At 41.7% G+C, this 20,185-nt stretch overlaps 2 protein-coding genes across 2 annotated transcripts; both read right to left on the reverse strand.

Moving 5' to 3' along the window:
* Positions 1-324: 324 nt before the first annotated feature.
* On the reverse strand, positions 325-6,896 carry soul5l (heme-binding protein soul5, like). Its single transcript, XM_085408507.1, has 7 exons — positions 6,781-6,896; positions 5,874-5,933; positions 4,129-4,210; positions 3,908-4,028; positions 3,684-3,823; positions 2,516-2,679; positions 325-2,322 (listed from the first exon to the last, which is right to left on the reverse strand). Coding segments are annotated over exons 1-7 (1,059 nt in total). The 5' UTR covers positions 6,783-6,896; the 3' UTR covers positions 325-1,832.
* Positions 6,897-9,848: 2,952 nt separating this feature from the next.
* Positions 9,849-18,738, reverse strand: gpr108 (G protein-coupled receptor 108). The gene is made up of 18 exons (XM_085409324.1): positions 18,136-18,738; positions 17,754-17,873; positions 15,600-15,650; positions 15,331-15,419; positions 15,163-15,233; positions 14,125-14,270; positions 13,974-14,036; positions 13,783-13,884; positions 13,572-13,705; positions 12,469-12,544; positions 12,302-12,375; positions 12,097-12,214; positions 11,891-12,021; positions 11,488-11,531; positions 11,358-11,407; positions 11,048-11,131; positions 10,594-10,715; positions 9,849-10,113 (listed from the first exon to the last, which is right to left on the reverse strand). Exons 1-18 carry the CDS (start codon positions 18,229-18,231, stop codon positions 10,026-10,028), a joined length of 1,659 nt encoding a protein of 552 aa, XP_085265450.1. The 5' UTR covers positions 18,232-18,738; the 3' UTR covers positions 9,849-10,025.
* Between the last annotated feature and the right edge of the window lie 1,447 nt (positions 18,739-20,185).

Genomic DNA, 20,185 nt, shown 5'->3' on the forward strand with positions numbered 1-20,185 from the left:
ATTGCTAACGATATAATACTATTCTCATTCATTCATAAAATTCTCATTCACTGCTTATTTTCCTCCACAAATATTGACAAAGTTGCTACAGGGCTGCAGGTGCGCTCCAGCCTTGCTTTTTTATAGGTTTTGATCCATTTCTCCTGGTTGCAAGGGAGATGCCGTTCCATGTGAACAGAACCAGAATACATGTGGGAGACCATTTGGGTCGATTCCCCTTCAGTTGTGCTCACTGACAAATGAATAAAAGGAAAATTGAACATTTTAGTCAGTGGAGTCCAGACCATCAGCAACAAAATGAGTCCAACATGAGTTCATGTTTATTTTATTGCATCTTCATCAGAAACAGAATGTATATATATTGTGTATATATACAGCACGTAGCTCAGAGATGCATCAATAGAGGATGTAATTCATTAACATGTCAATTTTATTGCGTTGGTTTGATCAACTGGGATTCTTTGAGATCTTTGGAGCAGTCTTACTGCAGTTGGTTGAAACTGTAGGTCACACTTAAGCAGACAGTTTGCAAAGCAGTGCCACTGCTGGGCTAAAAGCTAAACAAAGATAAACACAGTTTTAACTTTCAGTATTTCTTACCAAGACGTTTACATCCTTGATGGCTGAAACACTGATCTCCTACTCCCTAAAACACACACAAAGCTAAATAGCTGCTTACGTTAACATAATGATAGTGACTTTCTTCTTTACTGATAAAGATGTGGCATATTATTATTATTAGCCGTTACCACTCTTGTTGTATCACCCTTGCTTACAGTACCATGTACTATATGGACATGTATAGAGATTACCAGAAATACACTAACTGGCCACTTCAGTAGTTCCACCTTGTCAGAACCAAGATTGCTCAGAGAGTTTGAGACGTAGCACTGCTCTACAGCAACCCCTAGTGGTGAGAAACACTTCTGACCACTTTAAAGTAACAGAACATACAAAACATTTCTTATTTTTGGTCAAGTTTAGCAGGGAAAGTAATTTTAAAGGTTTTGAAACATTAATCGAAAAACTAAAGGCCAGAGCCAAGGAGTCCAGTTTTACTTTCAACAATCATACTGTTCAGGTATAAATGTTGAAATTTGATTACTCTATAAATTCCCATAACATACTGGTTAAATGTATTGCAAAGGAAAGGTATTTTTGGTAAATATTTGATTGCACAGATCTAAGTTTGGAGCTGACAAATCATATGGCTGCAGTTTTGGGGGTTCTTCTGGGCCAACATACTGGAAAGAAAAGTGAAATACAAAGTCATAATCTGGGAGCTGTTTGTATTATTAGTTAGTGTCTAAGATTGCAAGAAAGATCCCAATGAAAATGCAAAATGAATATGTTGCCACATACATCACGAAAGTGATGAAGAAGTTGAACGCATGAACTTTTAGAAAGTTGCACCCAGGCAGTAAATATTAAGAACTTCAGTGTGAAACTGAGCATTGAGATAATTAAGTCTGGCCTATTAATTCGTTCCAGCATTTCATCTATCAACCAGCACAATAACTCAGATTACTAACCTTCTAACTAATACATAGATTTCACTTAAATCTACGCTGGAGCGGTGGGATAAGATTGGAATGACAAAGTGGAAGTGCACGTGATCAGTGATTCGAGAAGCTGCAGGTGCAAAGCTGCGATAGAACACACAGTTAAACACTCGGTGTCATAAGTAGGGGTATAGTGAGAAAAGGAGGAAAAGGAGAGGAACAGCAGGTCCGTCTGTCACACGCAGACTCAAGCACCTCCACTGTTTGCTTTCTGTTTAGATTACATAGAAATATATCTGGAAAAGCTGCTTGAATCACATCTGACTGCTGCTAATGAGCATCGTTTGGCTCGACCACAGGCTCAGTGTCGGCCGGTGTCTCCTCGGGGCTGGTAGCCACGCTGTTCGACAGAGTGGTGCCAGACTGGGGCTCCAGCGACGGGCTCACAGAGGTGGGATCGGAGGAGTTGGATGCCGGTTCCAGCAGGTTCTGGGTGGACGTTTGGGGATTGCTGAATGCAGCTTGAGCAGGCAGATCAGATGGAGAACTGGGTGGAGTGTTTGATGGGGACAGAGTGGGTGTGTCAGAGGGCATCTGTGAGGTGGAGTTGGACGTGGTGTTTGAGGACAGGTCGGAGGGAGTGAGTGAGGGGGAATCAGAGAGGCTGTCTGGGAGAGGCTCGAAGGGGAAGTCTGTGGGCGAGTTGGTGGGAGTCGGACGGGGTGTGTGCGCAGGTGTCGGCTCGTGTGGATCTGAGCAAACTGGCTCGCCCTCGGCCACGTACCACACCTCGTTGTGCCTGTTCAACAGCTTCAAGGGGCTACGCACAAGAAACGAAGAAGAGACATGAACATAAAAGTTGGAAGTAGGCGACGATGCCTTGTGCAGCAGTACAAGTCCAGATAATACTGTTTAATGAGTGCACAACATGGACTAGAGCAAAAAGAACCACATGATGACACAGTCATGAGCGATTCCCTCAAAGAAAATTAGAAATGAGACATGCGTAGCACCTGTCGTAGCCGACTCCGTAGTGATAGCTGTGGTTGTACAAAGCTCGAACTCTGGTTAGCTCTTTGGTCAGCAGGTGGGCGTGAAGTCTGGAGGTGACCGACAGCATCCAGCCTCCGTAACTCCTCACGTACACGTCCATCTCTGGCATCTCAGTGAAATACAGCTGTGCGATGGATGCAGAGAAGAATCCAGCACAGTGAAATACATGTGGAAAACAAAGTGGAAGGGCAGCAGAGTAGCTTTAGATATATAATAGAAACTCTTACACTTATATACAATTTGATCCTTTTATTTGTGGGATCAACTAGAGAAATTTTGCACGATACACTGTTCAAAATAATTGTTACACTGGGCCTTAAAAAGCCTCCCGTGTCCTCAAGAGCTGTGGAACTAAGACGACCATCTGCTGTCACTGACAGCACACAGAGTCGATAGTTTAAAAATAAACTGCTTGAAACAAGTGTGTTGATCATTGTAACGTTATACACACACTACCTGGAAGCCTTAGTAGGTACACCTTGCTTATACTGCGCCCCAATTCTTTCCAGCACAGAAGTATCCCCCACACATAACCACCACCCTAAACCACTGACACAGGGGGGGATGGATCCATGTGTTCGTGTTTTTTTACAACAAACATCTGAATGTTACAGCAGAAATGGAGACTCATCAGATCAGAGATCAGATGAGTGTCCATTTGTTAGCTGACAGGAATGGCACTTCAGGTGTGGTCTTGTGTTGCTATAGCGCATCTGCTTCAAGATTCAGTGTGACGTACATTCAGAGATGCTCTTCTGAAAACCTTGATTGTAACAAGCGGTTATTTAAGTTACTGTTGCCTTCCTGTCAGCTTGAAGTAGTCTGGCTCACTTAAATTCGGATGCCATCTCTACATGCTTACACGCATGAGTTCCTGCCATGTGATTGGCTGATTCGTCTGTTAAGAATCAGAAAACACAGAGAGCACTGGCGCCTTGCTGACTCAGCACTATGCATTTCTATTCTGCTGAGTGAGAGCAGCAGCAGGGCCAGCCGCACTAAGTACCGCGCACTCGTCAATGATCTCTATTGATCTGAAAGCTGAAAATCACTGATTGAATTACACAGTTACCGGCAGGATAAACAGCGTTTGACCTCAGTAGAGGCAAGGGCAATTCGAGGGCTTACCTTGTCATTAGTGGGTGCTGGAGGGTTGTCCTGATAGGCTGACGGCAGTGGGAAGTTGAGCGTGTAGATAGCAGGCTCCCACATCTTGGTCTTCTCTGGGATCTTGACCAGGACAGGAGCGGTCATGTCCATCTGGACACCTGAATGACCACCGTCATCATCATTCCAAACACTGATGCACTTCATCAAAGCTCAATTTGACCTCCTGTATATCGACTTCTTACCTCCTTCGTTGCTTCCGGTAATATACTGGAAGAGTCTCCTGAAAGCCATGGCCGCACCCACTCCCATGAAATAGGCTTCAGCATCTGTTGACACCCAGCGAGTGGGGCTGTAGTGCCGCACCTGGACACGAACGCGCATAAGCACACGGTATGTGAGAAATACGAGCTTGACGAGTCGGAAACGCGTGTTGCACTGCTGTCTGCTGAGAGCTTTCACTCACTTCATATTCATCCGTTTTGCAGATCAGCTCATATTCCAGACATTCCTTTGACTCTGTGCAGTAGCTGCTGTTGGTACTGGGTCTGCAACAAGAACACTGATAAATTACATTAATTGTCCAGCAGCGCTACGTGGTCAGAAAAAGTCAGGTTCATAAAGAAACTGGGGATGAATTCAGCTGACTTGTGCCTACTATGAAGCTCCATAAACATTCAATGTACAGGGTGGGCCATTTATATGGATACACCATAATAACATTGGAATGGTTGGTAATATTAAAGTCCTGTTTGTGGCACATTAGTATATGTGAGGGGGCAAACTCCTCAAGGTGGGTGGTGACCATGGTGGCCATTTGGAAGTCGGCCATCTTGGATACAACTTTTGTTTTTTCAATAGGAAGAGGGCCATGTGACACATCAAACTTATTGGTAATGTCACAAGAAAAACAATGGTGTGCTTGGTTTCAACGTAACGTTATTCTTTCATGAGTTATTTACAAGTTTCTCTTTGTTCACAGCCATTGATATGTCGAACAGGTTAACACGTGAGGAGCGGATCGAAATTGTGTTGATATCTGGTGAACGCAGTAACCGGGTCATTGCAGCAGATTTCAATGCAAGACACCCTACGAGACCACCCATCTCCCATGCTACAGTTAGCAAACTGCTTGCTAAGTTTCGTGAAACTGGTTCAGTGTTGGATTTGCCAAAATGTGGACGCAAGAAAACTGTCACTAATGAAGAAACATCAGTGGCTGTCCTAGCTTCATTCAGCAAGAGCCCACAGCGTAGCACTCGCCGCATGTCACTGGAGAGTGGCATCAGTCGAACATCCCTTCAGCGGATATTAGCTACTCACAAATGGCACCCTTACAAACTCCAGCTACTGCCGCATCTCAGCGAGGCTGACCCAGATCGGCGCACAGAATTTGCAGAATGGGCAAAACAAAAATTGGAACAGGACCCTCAGTTCATGCAGAAGATTTTGTTCAGTGATGAGGCAAACTTTTATGTGAATGGTGAAGTTAACAAACAAAACCACCGCTATTGGTCTGACACTAACCCACATTGGATGGATCCCTCCAAAACTGTTAGAACAACAGAAGTGATGGTTTGGTGTGGTATATGGGGTACAACGATAGTGGGTCCATTCTTCATCAATGGAAACCTCAAGGCCACTGGATATTTGAAATTGCTACATGATGATGTGTTTCCCTCTTTATGCACTGAAGCTGGCACGTTCCCTGAGTTTTTCCAGCAGGATGGTGCACCACCACATTATGGGTGCCAGGTCCAAGCATTCCTAGATGAACAGTTTCCTGGAAAGTGGACTGGTCGTCGTGGGCCAGTTGAATGGCCCCTAAGGTCTCCTGATCTGACCCCCTTAGACTTTTATCTTTGGGGTCATCTGAAGGCAATTGTCTACGGTGTGAAGATGTGCAGCACCTGAAACTACGGATACTGGATGCCTGTGCTGGCATTTCTCCTGCGGTGTTGCTATCAGTGTGTGCAGAGTGGGAGAAGAAGGTTGCATTGACAATCCAACACAATGGGCAGCACATTGAACACATTTTATAAGTGGTCAGAAACTTGTAAATAACTGATAAAAGAATAAAGTTTCCTCCTTGAGAGGACACAAACCTCCACTTTAAAGCCATGTTTGAAAACCATAGCGTGGAACTGAAACCGGAACATTTCAGTGCCATCATAGGTTTGTAATGCAATCTGCACGAAGCGTTCCACCTACCCAACACTGCCTTCAGCTGAGACCACAAGGGCCAGAATAGCAAAGATTGAGATGAAAGCCCTGTGGGAGGACACAAGGCAATGATGTTTGCAAATGATTTACATAACAAAGAGGAAAAAGTCTCATGAGTATCAAAGAATCATTTGATGGGAAACAACTAAGAGAACTGTCTGTGTACAAGTTAAAAGAGTGATGAAGAAAGAAACAGCATTAATGATTTTGTAGCGAAAGGATGTTGTGTGGGTAAAATAACTCTACAGTTTCTCTAAATAATCAAAGGACTGCTGTTCTAAAATGAAAGACAATGATAACGACAGATTTTTTTTTTTTTTTTTTTTTTAAAGGTGCTAGACTGCAGAAATCGGAGTTGGCCTGCTGTGCTGCATCCTGGCGTGTTTGCACTGCGGAGGTGAAACAGGACACGTTTTCCTGCCTCAGTGCGACGCAAACAGGGAGAGAGCGAAGGAATCTGCTGCATCATCAGGCTGGGTCTTTTCTAAATCAATCCAAAGGCATTTCGAGGTCAAGGAAGAACCGGGATCGGCAGCTCATCGCATCCCGCTGTGATCACAACCTGTTCAGATCCTAATTTTATTCCAACTTTACAAAAAAGGCGTTAAAGAGGAAGGGCGTTTCACAGATACAGGTGATGTAGTAACCGGGCGGACTGTATCCAAATGAGCTCATCGGTGATCTTCATTGTTTTTTATTATTATTATTAACACTGATGTATTAGAGCAGCTTGAAATGCATTTTCCTGCAGCCGATAAACGATGACGCAAACAAATCAACTTTACCTGTGCGCAACGCCGCAAAAACTCCTGCAAAATAACAGTCAACTACTATCACAAACATCACCATCACCGAACGGTTTCTTAAACTAGAAGATACTCGAGATGATACTTACATGGTCGCGACCCCGCGTGCTTCTATAAGTGTCCACCTGCCAGGGGAGCGCAGGGAGGCGCGGTGTGAGGAGACTGCAGTCTGATGCTGGATGCACTGCGGAGTGACTGCAGTGAGCACCGGCGTCTGCCTGCAGCTCGCAGAACGGAGGGGCGGAGCAGCCTCGAGACTGCCAACTGTATCCCGTTTCTGGGGTTTTTTCCGCTTCGAAATTTTCCATTAGTAATGAATCACTGCCTGCTGTGCAAGCAAGGGTTAAAGTAAGGATGGAGATCCCACATGTATACTGCTCTACAGCAAGGGTGACAAACTTAAGGCCCGGGGCCCAGAATCTTCCGGCAAAGACTCCAATCCGGCCCACTCGGCTTTTGGAAAATATATACACTGGCATGCTAGATTTTGTACTTTTAACTTTATTCACATTAGCTTTACAGCTTTGCCTACAGATGGACACATCCCCCATTGACAATGACAGGAAACAGTGCTTATAGTGTTTGTTTTTTTCAATTTACACTATATATTTTTAAACATTAGGCCAACAGTAACAAAAAAAAATAAACAGGACATCTTTACACTGACAGAAAGGGCGTTTGACTGGTCCGGCCCACTGCTCCCAGAGTGTGCTGCTCCACATTAAATGACTGCCATTCTTGCTGTACAAAATGTTGCTGCTTAAAAAAAATAAAAAATGTAATTGTGTGTGCATAGTAAGCTGAAGGTGATATAATTCCTTGGGTTGCTTCATTTATAAAATAGCGTACTAGTTTACATTTACATTATTAACTAGTTTGTTTTACATGGATGGGTTCATTTTTGCAACTTTGCCCAAGAAATCTGCTTAACTTAGGTAATTTCCCACTGCAGGAACTCTTCGAATGAACCTCAGGAGGAAGTCAGAGAGCAGGGTCTGGTGTTTAACCAGTGTTTAGTTCTATCTAATTTTGCTCTTAAGGGCAAAAATGTTACTAAGTTAAGAAAAAGAAGGTATTCCTAACTTGCATTGATTTTTCGCCTTCATTGAGATCTAATGTGTTTTCAAAGAGTTCCCTTACATTTTCAAGCATTTAGGTGCATTTAGGCATGAAAGCATCGTCAAGATGACCTGCTGAAAGTCCAAAGCATTGAACTCTTTGGACCCCTTGGTGGCAACTGAGCACCAGTTAAACACCACAGCCTACCTGAGTACTGTTGCTGACCAGGTCAATACCTTTCTGACCAGATGGTATGCATCTTCTGATTGCTGTTTCCAGCAGGATAATACAAAATGTCACAAAGCTCAGATAATCTCAAACTTTTTTCTTGAACACGAAGTCACTGTACTTAAAGAACTACATGATGTGAAGCACGAGAGTACCATAAATCACCTTTAACGTTGAGGCAGATGTAATTTAAATAAACAGATGGGCAGGAAAGGTTTGGCGGCTGTCATGCAAAACCTGCTCAGTAGTTACTTTACATATCATGTAAATGAAGAAACAGCAGGTCAGACCCTCAACATGTTGTAAGCATCACAATCAGCTGACTCATGCAGAGTACTACTGTGTGTGTGCAGACAGCAGCTGAATGTGTGGGCCTCTGAAGGAGCTCCGTCAAGTCGGTGCCCCTTTACCAGGCACAGGAGGAGCCAAAGCTCGGGGCAAATGTGACTCCTTCTGCAGGTTCCCCACTTTTCTTCATGCTTGGAGCACAATTCTTTTCCCATCTTGATTATTTTAGTGCAAGCTATGCAGTTTAAAACCCCAAAAATGACATATACATAACAGTGTAATCGGAGAACTTTGCAGAACTTTATTGTGACAGCTGATACAGACACCAAACAGCTCTCTGTAACAATTAAAAAAATGTTTTCACTGAAACTAAAGTGAACTTCACCCACTGCTAAATCCTTCCCTCCAAGGTACTGGGGTCATCCCTGCACCGAGTGATTGGAGTAAAATCTCAGTAGTCTTTCCTCATCGCCACACCTGTTTGTCTATCCAAAAAGAGGAAAAAAAATCTGATTGAACCCGAACTGTCTAAAGCGCTCCACAAAGCCTCTCTGCACTGCTCAGCAAAGTGTTAAGTGCCTCCTTTTGTGTCAGCAGTCTTATTTACAAATGGCCATCCACCCAGTTTGGCTGCACACACATTGCTGATCTTTTCAAAACCTAATATCAAACCAATAATTCATAAAATAAGCTTCACATCAAGAGCAGAAAGGTAAAACCAAAAGCAGGCAAATTCAAAAATGATCAGTTAGGTCACTTCTCTGCCCAGTTGGCACAGCAATGCCAAACGAGAGATGGGGGGGGAGGGGTTGTAAAGAACAAGGCCGTCATTGAAAACGCAGAGGGCAAACTTCTCTGCTTATTTTAGAGAAAAAAAAACTGTTCATCTGCCTACATCTTCACATGTCACCATATTGGTTGTATTCACAGAGGTGTACTGGAGTTGTCCTCAAACCACTAAAGCACTAAATTACAGCAGCAGTCCGAGTGACGGGCTGGGAGGAACGCTTAAGTCTCCAACATCAACAATAATACTGAAATATAACATTTCAATATGTAATAAGTCAATCTATATTGAAATATACAACTTCTTGTTAACCATATATTTCAATATACAAATCATACATGTAAGAGGAAAAAAAAAAACCTACGGTACTGTGTGGTGATAAAGTGGGATTTTTATGACCCGTGAACAATGGGAATGAAACACGAGACGGATGCTTAAATTTGAAATATACTGATTAGCCTTTCACCTGAGTATGGGCTATTGTCACTGGGGTGGGGAGGCGGGGGTAGCCAAATCCTGTGTCGTCTCACTTTCACTCACACACTAAACACACTCTGCACAGGAATAGTTACAGCTAAGAGGCTCGCAGAAGTACCGTTTTAAATAGCTGCTATAAACACACTCAAAAGAAAGTGTCTAAAAAATTATCTTTGGAGGGGGAGAGAGAAATGAAACATACAGAACATCAGAGCTCCTTTTCATATCTCCACCCGTCCATGTGGTTGTATCTCAGTACCTCTCAGTTTTTAGGTGGAGCATTTAAGGGAAACAGAGAGCGTCCAATAAGTTAGTCCGTTTCTTTTTTTTTTGCATAGCCAGACAGTGGGCACAACCACTGCAACCACAGAAAGAGTTTCAATGGGAGAGCTGTCACTGGAAGTGGGGAGCCTTGGTCCGTGTGTGTGTGTACCCCTTTCTGTCAGCTGGCCTCGGGATGTTTAGTTGGCCGCTCCCAAAGATGCAGCTTCCTGCTCACAAGGTGGACTCTTTCTGGCGATCGCGTCCGTTGGACGTCTTCTTGACTTTGGAAATGCCCTCGAGTGCACCTGACTCAGTCACTCTGGACACAAACAGAAGAGCAGCAGCACTTTTAATGGCAAACACTTTCTCAACCTTCATCTTAGTTCAGTCGGAATTATTAAATCTTATGGAAATCACAGAAAAACAAACGCTTAGCCACACATTACCCACACGAGCCTCCTCCTTATGTGATGGAACTAAATAGACAGTCAGCACCACTAGAATAGTTTCAGCTCTTTCAGCACCATCACTCATAAAGTAATGTTTTCTTCAATATTCATTTATGATCACACCGCACACATGCTATGCGATATCATAGTGTTTTCACTTTGTGTTAATGAGGACAAAAAACCAAATCTCAATAAAAGACTCATACGGAGATTTGGCTACTTCAACCATACTTTGAAGACATGCTACTTTCTATAACTTCTCCAAGTATAAATTAATCAGGTAAGAACTCAGTAACAGGATAAGTTATTTAAATGCCAGGTGTGGGCTCATACAGATGTGTCACGCTTACACTTCATCATTCTCGACGTCGTCCTCGTCCTGGGGAAGCTGGAGATAGGGGTTATTGGATGCTGGGCGAAACTTGTAGCCCGTCAACACAAAGAAGATGAGAGTCGACACCTCCACCAGAAACTGAAGAAGAAACAGTGCGTTTAATAACAGACAGGAGAAAGTGTCTTAACACTGTCCACAACATCCGGAAAATTTCTTTGCAAACAAATAAGTAGCACAGGGCCTTTTTAACATATGCACTGTTTCACATTCTTCAAGCAACGCTAATATCCCATCAGGCCTCAGAGGGGAATACAGTGCTCTTTAATAAAGGGCTTTAAATAAGTAATGTGCTGGCAGATTTATACCAGCTCACATCAGGCAAGTATTGCCAGTCATTGTTGATTCAGAGAGCACAGACCGTCCTCGACTTTTTTCAAACAACTGCTGTAGCTGCACCGTCATCGTCTTACCTCATAGCACCACTGCCACTGGAAAGGCATAGTGAATTTGAGCAGAATGGCTATGATCCTTGTAAAGTAGATGTAACACACGATCTAAAATGACAGAAAACATTTCAGTAAGAACTCTTTAAATTTGCACGGTTAAACAAAAAAAAATATCAATCACACTAAAATCTTCCTTTTCCTCAGGATTAATTTTGCTTTGCTAAAAAACATTGTCAGAGGCAAGTTTTCAGTGTAACTGGTAAATCTATTACTGGTCCGATTGTTCAGATGAATGGAGGGTCACAGAACAACAGCAAAATACTGGCCTTCTTACCATCACATAATAATGGCGGAAGAGCTTGAGCTTCTCCAAATTCATGGCAGCTGAAAGAAACATGCACCAAGTTAAACACAGAACAAAACCTCTCCACCTATTAAAGCCCTGTAGTTGCAGCAGGACTCACCTTTGCCATCGGTGCTAGAAGCCTCTTGTAGGTGACGGATTGACCTTTAAAGACAGAGACGTGTTATACAATGAATCTGCTATTTGGGGCAAACTTGCATGCATACACCACGTAACACAAAGTTCATTTCGAATTACAAGAAACTACTTATCTCTTGTTTCATAACTTCAAACTGAAAATTTTCATGACTGTTTCATCAAGTAGGCAGGGCTGGACGGCAATGCTTTTGGTCCCCTCTCATTTTTTTCATGAAGTTGAATTATTCTGGGCGTTCTACTCTATCAAACATGCTCCACTTTCCCATACTGATCCTCTTATCCCAGAAATCTTAGTAACTTTAAACACTAGCCCCCAAAACTAATTTGGGACTAAAATGTAATTCAATAACAGATATCACACTGACCACACAACAGGGAAAAGGATGGCTCCACAGCAGATAAGGTCCACCAGAAAGAGGATCTCCTTCCACACGTAGTACTCGCTGGAGCCCTCCTCTGTAGACTCGATGATGATGTATGCGACGTTAGCCAGGACCTGCAGCACGACCGGCGAGCCATCAAAGCAAATACACATAAAAATCACCCAAACACCATTTGATTTGCTGCTCACCTGCAGAGGAATGACGATCATGAAGATCTTCTTCTCCTTGTCGGACAGGATGTATTTCACGAAAGCCCAGCCGGTACCAATCAGCGCCAGTGTGATGAACAGGAGCGCCCCCTTTAGCCTGGGAAGGATACAAACATTTTTTGTGTGTAATACAAATCAAATACAACCTAGGCTAAGACGCCGATTCTGCTGAGGTTCTGCTTACAGGTGTGTTATATAATACATGATGGCCCAGCCCTCAATAGGATGCCCCTTAGTGTTGATGAAGTAATAGTTGATCTGAGAGAGACGGGGACAGAGGCAGAATTCAGTGAGTCTCTTTTTATGAGAGGATTCAAACTCAAGACTGTGCTGTGGTGGTGATGCACTTACACTGTGGAAAACCAGTGACATGGACTTTGTGAAGGCTAGCGCTGCCATCAGCCAGTGGATCTTGAACACACTGTAACTGCAAACAAGCACAGAAGAGAGATGTTTAAACACTGCAGGAAATGCTTTTATTCCTACTGCTTAAGGTTCATCCAAATAATTAGTTATGATGTAAATTTTAGTCAAGCAATTGAAAATGTTGGGCAAATGCTTTGGGGCAGGATACTGTATGACCTCTGCAGCTCAGTTTTGTTAGTCTGTCTTTTTTTTTGGGAATGCAAACCTGTTAGCTAAGCTCGAGCCATGTCAGCACAGAAAGCGTTTCAGCCATCTTTAATAAATCCAGCAGTTCATGGGGTCGCATGTTTTTATTCTGTAACTCAATTTTCCTTCTTTCTTCCTTATATTCTGGGCTATGAGCACTTCCAGAGCAACAGTAAGCCACAGCAGAACACTCTGCCAGAGCTATAGCTGCCAAGTTGGCTAAAGGACAACACGTTTTAGTAAATCACTCACTGTAAACCTGCTTTATGTTCCTTTAGTGGGAAGGCTGCAGCATCTATGGGCATGTCTGTAGAGTCCTGCGGGGCACTAGTGGGATCTAGAGGAAGGCCAGTGGTAGCTAGTGCTCTTTCACTGTCATGATTGGAGCAAATACTTCAGATATCTTCTTAAAAAATGTATTTGGGCTGCGTTGTCAAGTATGATGTGTCAAAGAAGCCAAAGTCTTTTTTTTTTTAAACTTTATAAACTAAAAGTTCCTTGTAGTGAGTGTGAAGTACTTGAAGTTACTCAACACCCACTGTAAAACAGTGACTGTGCCACAGTCTTCCACTGAGGTGTGAACAGGATCCTATGCTTAATGATCTAATTAGTGTCAATTAGCAAATATTGTCATGCTTCATGTTAGAGTGATTATAACAATAAACACTACAAACTGTGTTCACTTTAGTATGGGGTCATATGAGCCAGTGGCCCTAACCGTATTCTTCCATCATACACTTTGTAGCAAGAGCTTCCCAGATTATGCAAGTAATTTTTTTTTTTTTTAATTTCCAATCCTGCAAAACAGTGTGGTTCACTATTACTTCATTGTGCCCGTGTACCTGTGCTTCATGAGATTGTACACCCAGACCAGAGCAGCAATGAAGAAAACTCCAGCCATATAAAGATAAAGGCGAGGCAGAGGGATTTCCGCTGCAGAGAGGAAGCCATGGGGATTCTTCTCCCTCACTTCAACCTGTGATGCACGCAACATGGTAAGCAGACACACGCACGTGAGTGTGCATTTTATAAACTCAAAAATACTCAACTCACTGCAAACGAGTAGGGCTCGTTAAATCCCGGATCGCTGTTTCGACAGTAGTGGAACTTCAAGCTGTACAGGCCCTCCGCCTCTGAGCCAAACCGTATGCGGAACTGTTGAGAGAAAGAGAAAACACTTCCTGTCAGAGACAATCCTGCCCTTAAACATGCCTGAGCATACTGGATAAGGAGGATTTTCTTACACTGAAGCTGTAGATGCTGCCGTTTTTTTCCAAATCTAAAGTCACATGGTGGCGACTGCTTAGCTAAAATGAAATACAGCGTAGAAATTAATTTTGGGATTAAAATCAAACTAAAAATAGACCAAAATAACAAAAAACAAGAAAAACATACATTGAATGTCCCTGTCACGTTAACAGCTTCAGGGTTCTGCACAGCCTGCTCTGGTTTCTTGTCATCGCCCCGTTTGTCTTGGTGCTCCGCTGACTTATCCTGATTTTTTGATTGTTGTTCTGAATCACGTTTGACTTTCTCCTGATCTACAGAGCACAAGTGCAGATGCCAGGCACAAAGGTAGAAATTTAGTTTATTCCGAGCATTCTATACACAGGTGGATGCTTTCATATCAAGAAAACAAAAACAAAGGCAAAGTCGAATGAAAACAAAGGACAGTATAATAGCAATGCCTCTTTCCACTAGTACCTACTTGACTCGGCTTAGGCTTGTAGTACCAGGTACTTTTTTTAGTGCCTACTCAGCCGGAGTTCCACACAAATCAGAGGTGATCCAAAAATGATGTTAACAGACTGCATAACACCGATTGGTTAGTCAGTGATGTCAGTGTTTGAGTCGTGAGAGCGTCTTGTTCACAAAAATCAACACTGTGGTCCCAGACTGTGACAAAAAGCCACACGCTGAATAGTAGCTATACAAATCGCTTCGACGCCCGCCATTGTTGTGCCGTTTGTTCCACATATAAATGACGTAACAGCACTTTCAGCCACGTTGTTATGAAGATCCCACGCACATTGGTTGACACTCGACTGTGATGGCAAATGATAAAAACAGAGTCGAGTCGAGCAGAGTAAGTACTAGTGGGAAAGAGCTACAAGTGCATTTGATGAAAATCCTTACACTGTGTAAAATATATCAGAGACTATGAAATTATCTTACATTTGACATATTATGTAAATACCATAAACAAACACTTCTTAAGACCTGCTCCTTTATCACAAAAACAGAAGAACCTTGATGAATACATCTGAGTTACTCTTCTCTTTATCAAAAAATAAATAAAGACAAGCCTTTAATAGAACACTTTAAATAGAATTGTTTTTGGGGTGGGATAGAAATTTAAAGTGTACTTTGTTTAAATGATGCCACTGAAGGAAGCAAAATCCAAATTTTGGTATTTGTGTGGCCAACACTAACCTTTATCTGCTTCAACCTTTTCCTTCGCAATCAGTATGTTGTCTTGTTTATTCACAGCATCCACACTGACGCTACACAAACACAAATTATACAGTTAGCCTCCACACACTGAGCTGCCGACGGCACTGTAACAAACATTTTTGAATATTAGTGCTGAAACATCCACACCTTTGGTTCTTGATATTAATGAGAAAACGAATGAGAGGCTCGGCACTGGTCGCATTTTGAGTGAGCAGACATTTCTTCAAATCCTCTGCCTAGAGGGGGAAACGTCACACAAACACTCACTCAACACCTGTATTCATAATAACAAAACTTTCATAAGTGCATTTCAACAAAAGGCCGTCCTTGTCCTACATAATTGCACAACTGATTTTGAAAGGTCTGAAAATAATGATGTACAATGCTGACAGAAATATTTATGGTGATGTACTTACTGTGTAGGACAAGACTCCATTAACACGCGATCTGGACAGGCTGAACCCAACCTTAAGAAAGTGGGATTACGTTAATCAGTAGGGTTAAAAGCAGCTGATTCAAATCTCTATTTATTTTATAACACATATTTTATCACACTAACTCAATCTGCAAGTTTTTACTGTCAAATCAGCTCTTAAAACATGACACTTGACACCATCGCAAACACAAGACCAAAGGTTGATGAGCTCACTGCTGCTGCTTCATGACTTTTGTGTCAGGTTAGCCCGACTCACTGTTGTTTCGAGCACTCCACTACATTACTTCAGCGGTCACACTGCTTACAGTGCACTCGAATGTTTAACAACAACTGTCTAGGAAGAGAGGCTTATTAAAGGCAATGTTCATGCATACTTTCATTGTATGTTTTTTCCCTATATTTAAAAAAAAAAAAAAAACCCAAAACAAACAAAACAACAAAAACAAAAACAACAAAAAATGTCAGCGACGTAGTAGCTCATCTGACCCATGAATAGTCACAATTAACAGGCTGTTCCCCACAAAACAGCACATTTTGTTGAGACCTTGCAGCTGAGTAATTCAGGTGAAGACCCATTAGATGATCGTTGCGTGATGGTTTGATTAAATCCTGATTAATACTGTAGGAGAAGTGGCCGTTCTAATGAAATGTGAATAACTGGATGGATTTCATTTATGTTTTAGCTCATTAGTCCTTCAGTCTGATGAATCATTGGGGAAAAATAAATAAATAAAATTTGAAAAAAGGTCAGATTGAATCCTTTTGTTTTAAATGAACTATTAGCCTGATAAATGGTTCTGAGACCAATTTTGTTGTCTGTTTATTTTGTTTCTATTCATTATTTTTGCTTCTGTACCAAGATAAATAGAAATCTTTGCTAAAAAGATGTTCTGGGCTGTGAGGTCAGTCTCCTGATAATGAATATGCAAATTCTCATAACCACTGATCTTTGGCCTTCATGAGTGGTGCTAGTTTCAGTCATTGTGCAAATGTACTGTTTATAAAGTTGGGGAAACCTGGAGTCAGCTGACACTGAAGAAGTCACTTGGATGAGTGACGAAACAGTTTTCTCAGTGAAAACGCTACATCCAGATGAACAGAATTAATCTTTTAGGTAAACCTAACAAACACTTTACACACTGTATAAAATATACAAAAATAGAAGAAAATATTGCCACATTACATAGAGAATCCACAAAATAACAACACAAATATGTTAGCTGGGCCAAAAATACTTCATTAACTCTGTCTGCAGCCTAATCGAGTCAAGATATTAATTCTTTAACAAGCAGTTAACAAACATATAGTTACATTTTTTCCCTTCAAAACCTCAGTGTTAAAAATTTTTTTTTAATTAATTAAACCTGTTGATGATTATAATTTGCTGTCCATTTACACAAAATGGACAGCGACTGTGGGTTTGATTATGGATCTGCTACGGTGAACCTGTTTATTAAAACCCAAGAGGCTGTACAATTATTAACAAAAACTGAAAAATTCCACAGATAAAGTAACGCAAACTCAGAGCCTTCATTTCCAATCACGCATTAATTTTGAGTCTCTGTCCAAAAGGCATATTTTGAGTGAAATTCTTAGTAACAAAGATGAAGAAAATGTTCTTTTCATTCAACTTTTGTTTTAGTTTGACCACATATGATAAGTTTCATGGGTCTTTACAGGACTGCTAGTTGTTTTTATTTTTATTTTTCATATTCAAAGTCAAACAACTGTTGATGCACCTGTCCCGAATTACAGATGTGGATTTACATTTATGGAGAGGCTGGAGAACATTTTGACATAGTTGTATTCAAATGTGGCCTCAGATTTAAAGGTTTTATGCAAACAAATGATAAATAGAAATGGAATTGCACATCTGTAATAGATGTGCCATTTCATATTAATATATAAAACCGTACATCTAACGGTACTGCCTGGTACAACATTACCTCTAGCTTGAATTTGTTCCTGCTTTTTTTTTTATTATTATTATTATTATTATTATTATTATTATTATTATTATTATTATCTTTCTTTTTGTAATTCAATTCTATCGTTTTGAAGAACACAATGCCACCTGTTGAAAAGAAAGGTCAATGAACCACCGCATATAACCAAACACACACACCGGACTTACTGGGTACTTGCTGAAGTCCACTGAAGTCTCCGGGACTTGCAGTGAATGCAGGTAGACATCCAGAGTTCCGTTAGCGTAGAAGCCAAAGTCGTTGAGGTCGATGGTGTGGCGAATTTCATTCTGGTTGTAAGAACAAACAAGTAGAGCTCAGCTGTTGTGGTTCAGTCAGTAAACATGTCTCCTAAGACTCAGATTTAAGAAGCTTTGGTAGCTTTTCTCGTGCGCCCATAACAAAACCCAACGCGACATTATGTTTGGACTGTCCTCTGCCATTAGAATTAATTACAACATACGAATTGAGTAGTAAGACGCTCGACGGGAGCAGAGGAAAACAACACGCCATTAGCTCCCGAGCTAGCGCTGTCATAATTTGTTGCCTTACCGTCAATGTAAGCTTGTGTATTCTTGCTTCGCACCCAGGCAGAAGTAATATGAATAAAAATCCAGCCACAAAGCAGACTCTGTGCCCCACCGCCATCGCTGACTCGCTAGCGGTAACTAGCTGCTAATACTAGGGAGCGTCAATCCTTCCAGGTGGCTAAATAACAAGCTAGATAGCAGACTTGAATGTAAACCAGGTCAAATGCGAGAGTTAGAATCTTTCAGCTTAGCTTTCCGGCTCTTAAATGGCGTCGTTTACTATCAAACTACAACCATGTATCTTGTTTTCGAATTCCTTTCTGCTGTCATCGCTTAAGGTAACAGCTAGCTTGTAGGCGTCACGATCTGACTTCCTGGTCTGGTGTCAAGAACAAAACGTTGATTAAGGTGCGGACAAGAGCGTCAGCTGCTGCGGGCTCACACCCGCTACAGTGCCACAGCAGAGATATAGACAACACTCTGCGCAAGCAACCGGAGCAATGTAGGCTTTAAAACTGCCCACCCGTACAACCCGCTTTTCTGTACTAATTTTGTGTCAGAAAACGATAAATGTTGTTCAAGGATCTGACTACACCTTATATGAGTTGTCCTAGATTTTGATCACGTGGTTCAGCCCTGACACTAAGCTTCCGGCTAAAATGAGTTCACGTGATTAGAATGACCCTCCACGTCGGATACAGTCTCTCTGTGTTGTTACGTTGCGGAGATGAACTTTTGACACGTGGAGCTTTTATTGTTTCAGACATTCAAACTACGAGTTTACGTTTTGTTGTCTCACTCAACAAATGTTCTATATTCTCTGTACACGTTATTTGTATTGTCCACAAATCGCGATTATTGTTCAAACAAGATCATTTTTATAGCCCCTCTGATGACATGGTCCAAAAAATAAATAAATTGTGGCCACAAAATACTACTTCGTGCCGTCGAAATAGTATAACGTGCCCACGAAATACTTATTTGTGGCCACGAGAAAAAAAGTCACTAAGGGGGATTTTCTGGGACTTCCAGTCATGAGAAGCTTTGCAGCTGTCTTGAATATTTTTTTCACCTGGGAATAAACTTTCTCACTGTAATATGATGAGTTTCAAATTATTTGGAAATAACTAATAACCCTTTAAAGATTGATGGATAGAGGCTGCTAAGATGTCCAGATGTATTTTTAATATATCCTGATATTTAAAATTGTGAAAATGAATGCGGGTGTAATTTCTTTTTCACACAACAGTAAATCTACAACAACTGACTAAACAACTGATGTATTATCACCATTATAGCTGAACTTGTATGTGACTCCTGCTTTTAGTTGTTGCTGTTGTTTGGCTGGAGTCTACACCCCTGGTGTAGACTCCCCCCTGGTGGGGGGACTCCAGGCCTTGAGAGCCGGTGTGCTGCAGGTTTTAGATGTGTCCTTGATCCAAACAGCTGATTTAAATGGCTAATATGGCCTCAATATATCTTGAAGTTCTCCAGAGGCCTGGTAATGAACTAATCATTTGATTCAGATGTGTTAACCCAGAGTGATATCTAAAACCTGCAGGACACTGGGCCTTGAGTTCCCCACCCCTGGTCTACACCAACTCCTGAGGTACACATCTGGCTCTTTAGCAGCTCTGTGCTCATTGGCTCTTTGCTATTCGTGTCATTCTGGTGCTTGGGCCTGAGCAGGTATAATGGTTCAGTAATATAGATAACTGATTGCATATTATTCAATTCTTTTTACATTGTAATTTGATTATCTTTTGAAATAATTTGACCAACTTTAATTAAAAAAAATAAATACATTTTTTTACAGCCATTTACACCAGTTTTTCTTGATCTACTGTTTATGTCTTGTCCAAGTGCTGCTCTGCACACAGCAACATGTGCACACACACACACCAGCCAGCAGTCTATGGTGAGAGGTTTGCTGCAGTCAGACAGCTTGATGAAGTGTGTGGAGGCCAAAGAGAAAGAAAACCATTTCCTGGATGGTGATATGTGAACAGGAGAGATCAGCAAATTTATAGAGATGCTCGATAGAGACTTGATTATTATCACAGTCTTAATTC

The sequence above is a fragment of the Rhamphochromis longiceps genome, linkage group LG6 (genome assembly GCF_057381845.1).
Source record: "Rhamphochromis longiceps isolate RC_006_pf linkage group LG6, R_longiceps_female_GT1.1, whole genome shotgun sequence".
In the NCBI taxonomy this organism is placed as follows: domain Eukaryota; kingdom Metazoa; phylum Chordata; class Actinopteri; order Cichliformes; family Cichlidae; genus Rhamphochromis; species Rhamphochromis longiceps.